Source organism: Trachymyrmex septentrionalis, unplaced genomic scaffold, assembly GCF_001594115.1.
Source record: "Trachymyrmex septentrionalis isolate Tsep2-gDNA-1 unplaced genomic scaffold, Tsep1.0 scaffold14, whole genome shotgun sequence".
Taxonomy (NCBI): Eukaryota; Metazoa; Arthropoda; class Insecta; order Hymenoptera; family Formicidae; genus Trachymyrmex; species Trachymyrmex septentrionalis.
In genome coordinates this window covers 4,175,454-4,179,486 of record NW_017304543.1, presented here as the reverse complement: position 1 = coordinate 4,179,486, position 4,033 = coordinate 4,175,454, and the positions used below count along the sequence as shown (strand labels likewise).

The 4,033-nt window shown below is 32.9% G+C and overlaps 2 protein-coding genes across 6 annotated transcripts in view; both read right to left on the bottom strand.

Moving 5' to 3' along the window:
* LOC108745644 (guanine nucleotide exchange factor for Rab-3A-like) overlaps positions 1–718 on the bottom strand; it is a 29,771-nt gene extending 29,053 nt beyond the window's left edge. For both annotated transcript variants that reach the window (XM_018481935.1, XM_018481937.1), the window contains exon 1: positions 509–718. The gene's annotated coding sequence lies outside the window, so the exon portion shown is untranslated. The remainder of the gene's footprint in view (positions 1–508) is intronic.
* Positions 719–3,240: 2,522 nt separating this feature from the next.
* The window catches only part of LOC108745563 (J domain-containing protein), a 13,329-nt gene continuing 12,536 nt past the window's right edge, over positions 3,241–4,033 (bottom strand). For 3 of the 4 annotated variants that reach the window (XM_018481779.1, XM_018481780.1, XM_018481778.1), the window contains one exon: positions 3,462–3,559. In XM_018481779.1, coding sequence (XP_018337281.1) covers positions 3,477–3,559 — 83 coding nt within the window. In that variant the 3' untranslated portion in view covers positions 3,462–3,476. Of the gene's footprint in view, positions 3,333–3,461; positions 3,560–4,033 lie in introns of those variants that run through there. The other variant, XM_018481782.1, reaches the window with a different exon arrangement.

Here is a 4,033-nt window from a genome sequence, read left to right as displayed (position 1 = left end):
TATATATATAAGTACTAATTTAAAAAATAAGAAATTAATTAAAAAAGAGAAGATTTTTTATAAAATCAATAATAAGTCAATAATAAGTTCAGATTTAAATTACAAATCATGTTAACTTCAAGAAGATCAATATTAATTTATTTCTACATTATAGTCTCTTTTGAATCAAGAAATATATTATGTAACACTATATTTTTTCTACAGGAATAATCTACAAGTGATAAATGACAAGTGTCATTTCTTATTCCTTCGCTTCATCGAAATTTCCACTCTTGTCGAAAGAGTGCATCTCCGGAATTTAATCTGCTGAGAATACGAGTCGACGCGTCTCGATTGCGACGGGGATGCGTGAAAAATTTTTCCGCGACCTCCTTCCGCACGTTAGAAAATCTCTCGCCGCAGCATCCGTTGCGCGAGGTATCCGTCGCCGAGAGACGACAGAGAATCAGTATCGATCCGGAGCACAGTCCGATTCTAATAATGGGAACGACCAGACAATAGTACTTACCCGCGTATAAATCGCTCGCACCTCTTTGCCATTCGCGCGAGAAGAAAAAAAAAGGAGGACGAAAAATCCGAAGACCCTCGCGAAGCGACGCGAGGCGACTGCGGGCGCGCTTCCGGTTCTCGTCCTCGGTGCACTCGCGACTGTCACACCGACGGTATACAGGAGTGCAGGGCGACGCGAATCCACCCGACCCAAACAATCGCACGCCGCGGCGATAGAACGCTACTGAACTGAAGCCTCTCGGGACGCAGGGTCGCGTTGTAGCTTAGTGATCCACCTGTTGGAAACGTCCTCAACTAGAGGAACTCGGGTGCGGTTGCAGAATCCGACAATCCACTCAATTCTTCCAATTATAAGTTTTCGAACTTTTCTTCAATTCAATGAGTCACGAATGTCACGATACATTTGAAACATATTGGAAATCTTGTTTTCTCTTTGCAATCGAAAACTGTTATTTGTGTCTAAACGACGACGTTTATAGAAAGCTATTTGTTTCATACATCGTAAGATATTTGTAAACATTCACAAAATATTTGGACACTTGCTACGTTTAAAATTAAAATATTTTTCAATCGCTATAGTGTCCGAAATAGTTCTAAATTTTCTTTATACAAAGACAAAAGAGTAATAAATCAGTGAAAAGACTATTGACCTTGTCTACAACCTTGCTTTAGAAGGCCGTAAGCTCGATTATTTTTCTCATATTCAACTATGATTAGTCAATTTCTTAAGGCTTTACGACTTATGACCTCTTCAAACAAGATTGTGTGGACAAGATAAAACTCTTGACGTAAAGGCTTAAAAAGAAAAATCTTATAAATGATATATCAAGCATTAAAATTTCTTAGCGTTGAATTCAAAATTATTGAAACATATCAAAATTATCAAATAGATTTCTAATAGTAATATTTTAAAGTAAAAAAAACTTTTATCTTGCTTATATTAAATCTTTACTTCTAATTATACTATAAAGATTTTATATATATTTCATTCATCTATATTATAGTTACTGATAAGCGGATAATTATTTCGCATATTATCTTATACATTTTTTTATCTTTTAGTTAAAACTCAAGCTATGCAAAAATTCTTAAAAATATATGTACATTTCGGATATCTTTAAAATTGTATTTTGTAATTCAAGCTGATAAAACTATTGAATTTCGAATGTTATTCTCAGTTTGAATAAAATATAAATTTCAGTAAGTTTTCAAATTTGTAAAAATTAATTTGAAACTTTTTGTAACACACTCGAAAATTTAAATGCTTACTATGTTTATTGCAAAATTTTTCACAGTTGCACAACTTTTGTAAGACTAGAGATCTTTATATCATCCGTCGATGCTCATATATATATCGATTCTTCAAAGTCCTGAAATGCTTATCGAAATATTAAATAAGTTTGGTAATAATTTGAAATGCTATGTTACCAATAATTCAATATTTAAATAATTGTACGATTAATTTTGATATTTCATAACCATTCATACACATTTTTTAATGATATGTTATATACTTTTACGCAATTATATTTTTTAGTTGTTACATTGACGAGATACTATTAAAGACCGACATCCTTACGGGAGTTCGCGTCCTTGTGAATATTGAAGTAATTAAGAGTTAAAAACTGATAATATTATATTAATTTTATGATTTATTAGTTTAGCAGACGTATTTATGCATTTAGAACTCAATAATACTCGATTTTTCTTTAAAATTGTGATTTCAGTGTTATCATCGAAGTTTTATTATCAACAGAAATAATAATTGCAGAGAGAAAATTGTAATTGTTCTACGATATATAAGATATTATAGCTTTACAAGTATGCATAATTATTTATGGAACGTTTATGTAATAAAAAATCATGAATTTAATAACGTATAAGCTAAATATTTATGTATAATAATAGCAAATTTATATCAATTGTCGATAATGTCAGCGTTCTTCAATTACCTGCGAGCCCTTCGGGCCCTTTTTATACCGCCGAAAATTTATCTGGAGTTGACGGTCTTTAATAATTAGTATCTCGTTGATATTGTTATCATTTATGTGCAGTTGACTTATAGCTTCTCACAGTTTATCAAGAGGACGTCACAGTATGGGAAGAGTTGCTCATTGACGATATTGTTATAAATATTAACTAATAAAGTTCAGAGATAATTTATTAAAGATAACAATATCAACTATCGATATAAAATTTTCACTACCTACAAATAATAACTAAATTTTTAGCTTTCATAAGAATTTTCATAAAATTATCGGTAATATCTTATTGAATTACTCTCTCAATTCTTGTTTGATTTTATCAACAGTGCTACAAGATTTTAAAGAACAGAAACCAACCTAGGTGACGCTTCACACAAGCAACTACATCGCCTTAGAATCTCAAATTTTTACAAATATATTTCCAAAATTTTCAAATAAAAAAAAACACAGAAAAACGAGTAATAGAAAAACATTGTATTTTTTTTAAAGAATATGTATTTAAAAAAGATAGGAGGAAAAAAGAAGCTAGTGAGAATAATAACGATAATAGTAATGAATATATATAATAATGAGGATAATGATAATTAAAAAGAAGATATTTTTTCTGCAGCATTGTTGAGATGCGTTAACATCTACCATAAAACTCGAAAACGCAATTTCTCACAGAGCTGTACCACAAGTATATATATATAACGCTTATTCTCCTCTCCATGTGTACAGAGACTCACGGGAGAGCAACGATATCGATTTGCCCTCCTTCCTAGTTGCGTATTTCTCTTCCGCTGTGTCGATACAGATTAACGTAGCAAAGCTCATCATGGTATCTCGTAGAGGCAACTGCTCTCGAAATGAAAAAAAAACCTATAGCAGTATTATTTAATCAAACGAGTATAAACAACAAGTTTAAATAAATAGCACATCCAACTCAAATACAATTTATTTGACGTACAATCTATTCACCCTATCTATTTATTATTTTTTTTAAATCTCTTTAAGAAATATTTCCAAAAAATGATTGTTTCTTCCATAGTCGTATCTCTTCTTCTTCTTCTTCTTCTTCTGCGCTGAAATAATTACATCCGAAAGATGTACAAAAGAGACACATTAAATTCTATTCGAGCAAAATAATTTGGCGATAGTAGACGAAGGTTACAGTGAGTGGCGTAGGTGAGTCTATGGTAAACGGAGCGGAATGGTGCTGGTAGGTCAAAGTTTAAATTGACACACAGACTCATAGCATCCCGACAGACAACCGTTCACGGGCAAAACCGATCGGGAACAACGGCCAGGCTCTCGTTATCTAACGCAGCCACACTTGCGGACGTTAAGTAGTAACAACGTAGGTAGGATAATGGCATTCAAAGGGCCGTTTGCAGTTCAGTGGAGGGATGTGCGTTCTATGCAGTTACGTGGACGGGTGGAGTGGTATTTATATGCGTCCCTCGACGCGAATGAAAGAATAGATTTATACGGAAACTGGTACACAGCGAAATACGATCCTGATGGGTCCTGATATTTACCGGACGACCGGTAAAAGG